Here is a 1,602-nt window from a genome sequence, read left to right on the forward strand (position 1 = left end):
ATATATATATATATATATATATATATATATGCATGGGAAAAATTACCCAATACAACCCCTTATTTAAAGAAATAAGGCAAAGAAAAATAAATATAAATATATATAAATAAATAAATATCTCTTCTCTAATCAAGCTTTAGTACCAATAAAATTGGTACGTTAAACTAACATCAAAAAAAAAAGAATTTCTCAACCACTCAAAACACGTTGCATACAGTACTCTTCAATGATATCGGTACACGAGACCGCAAACTGTCTTGCTGTAAATGGATAGCAAGACTCAGGAGCATTAAAAACGACACAGTTAGCAGCAATTTGCCATACAGCTTGTTCAAGCTCCTGTATTGTGCGAATCGTTCCTCTGTCATCGTCACTGTTATTGATACCGGTTGTTATATTTGTTGACCCACTTCCCTCATTAACTGATGTTGTAGACGCTGCTGAAGCTGTTCTCCCACGCTTCCGCGTCATTACACCTACTGAGGGAACTGTTTTTTGCATTTGACATTTGTGGAGTTCATAATCTCGTCGTGAAGCCAAAACACGCCCTCTTATACCCACTAAAGAAAGTGGATGCATAATAACCGTAGCGTAGGAACCTGAACGAACACCATTAAATTCCATTACTGTTGAAGGGTGTACAGGGGCCAAAAATACAGCGGCAGTTTCTACTAAAGCAAAACGCTGCACCAGGGAAATAAGAATATCAGGACTAATAGGTTCTTGTCGCAGTCGTCGCCAACGTTCACGCTGTTCAGCAGTTAGCGTGTTAAATGCAACCCCACTAGTAAAGGTCCCATCATCGTTCCCTCCAGTACTATCTAAAGGTGTTGATGTGAAAAGGCTCGCTAAGGAACCACATAAGCTACTGCTAGAGTTAACACCAGTACCTACAACAGAAGCATTACTAGCAGTACCAGTAGTACCAGTAACACCAGTAGTAGAAGCAGCAGCAGCGTTGTTAGTAGTAATATTAGTAGTAAAAGCAGTTGTCGTTGTTGGTGTTGTTGTTAATGATGTAGTCCCAAGACCACTACCACCCAATGGAAAGAGACACGCATTAGTTGATGGAGCTAACGCGGCTGTAACTCCTCCACGCGGTGGAGCTGAAGGGATAACGCCCAGACGTCTGGTTCCTCCTCGTACGATTCCACACGCCGGATTTTCCGCACCTGCGATGTGTTGTTGCAGTCGTGCTGCCAGTTGCTGCTCGTACTCTTTGCATGCCATCTCCATCGCGGCCCTGCCACCGTGCGACTGGAGGTGCTGGTAGTAGAGCTGTTCCACCCGCTGGGCGGAGAGCAGCAGCCCTGTGAGGGAGTAGAAGAGCGCCGCAAGGTGCATCCAGTCCTGTTCCTCCTGCTGAGGGTCTACAAAGCGCACCAGCAAAGCCTGTAGGAGATCCTCTCGCCGCATCTGCCTCCCAGAGAATAATAATAATAATAATAATAATAATAATAATAATAATAATAATAATAATAATAATAATAAGAAACGGAGACACACACGTACACAGAGAGAGAGAGAGAAAGGAAAGAAAAGAAAAGAAAAGAAAGAATGAGACAAACAAAAAAAAAAAAATAATAATAATAATAATAATAA

The 1,602-nt window shown here is 41.8% G+C and overlaps 1 protein-coding gene across 1 annotated transcript; it reads right to left on the bottom strand.

Moving 5' to 3' along the window:
* Positions 1–189: 189 nt before the first annotated feature.
* TM35_000321490 (uncharacterized protein) lies at positions 190–1,416 on the bottom strand (the record flags this gene model as incomplete). The annotated part of the gene is made up of 1 exon (XM_029028776.1): positions 190–1,416. The coding sequence occupies one exon, from the start codon at positions 1,414–1,416 to the stop codon at positions 190–192; it is 1,227 nt and encodes a 408-aa protein (XP_028879900.1).
* Positions 1,417–1,602: the final 186 nt, after the last annotated feature.

This window comes from Trypanosoma theileri (genome assembly GCF_002087225.1).
Source record: "Trypanosoma theileri isolate Edinburgh chromosome Unknown TM35_Tth_32_V1, whole genome shotgun sequence".
Lineage (NCBI taxonomy): Eukaryota > Euglenozoa > Kinetoplastea > Trypanosomatida > Trypanosomatidae > Trypanosoma > Trypanosoma theileri.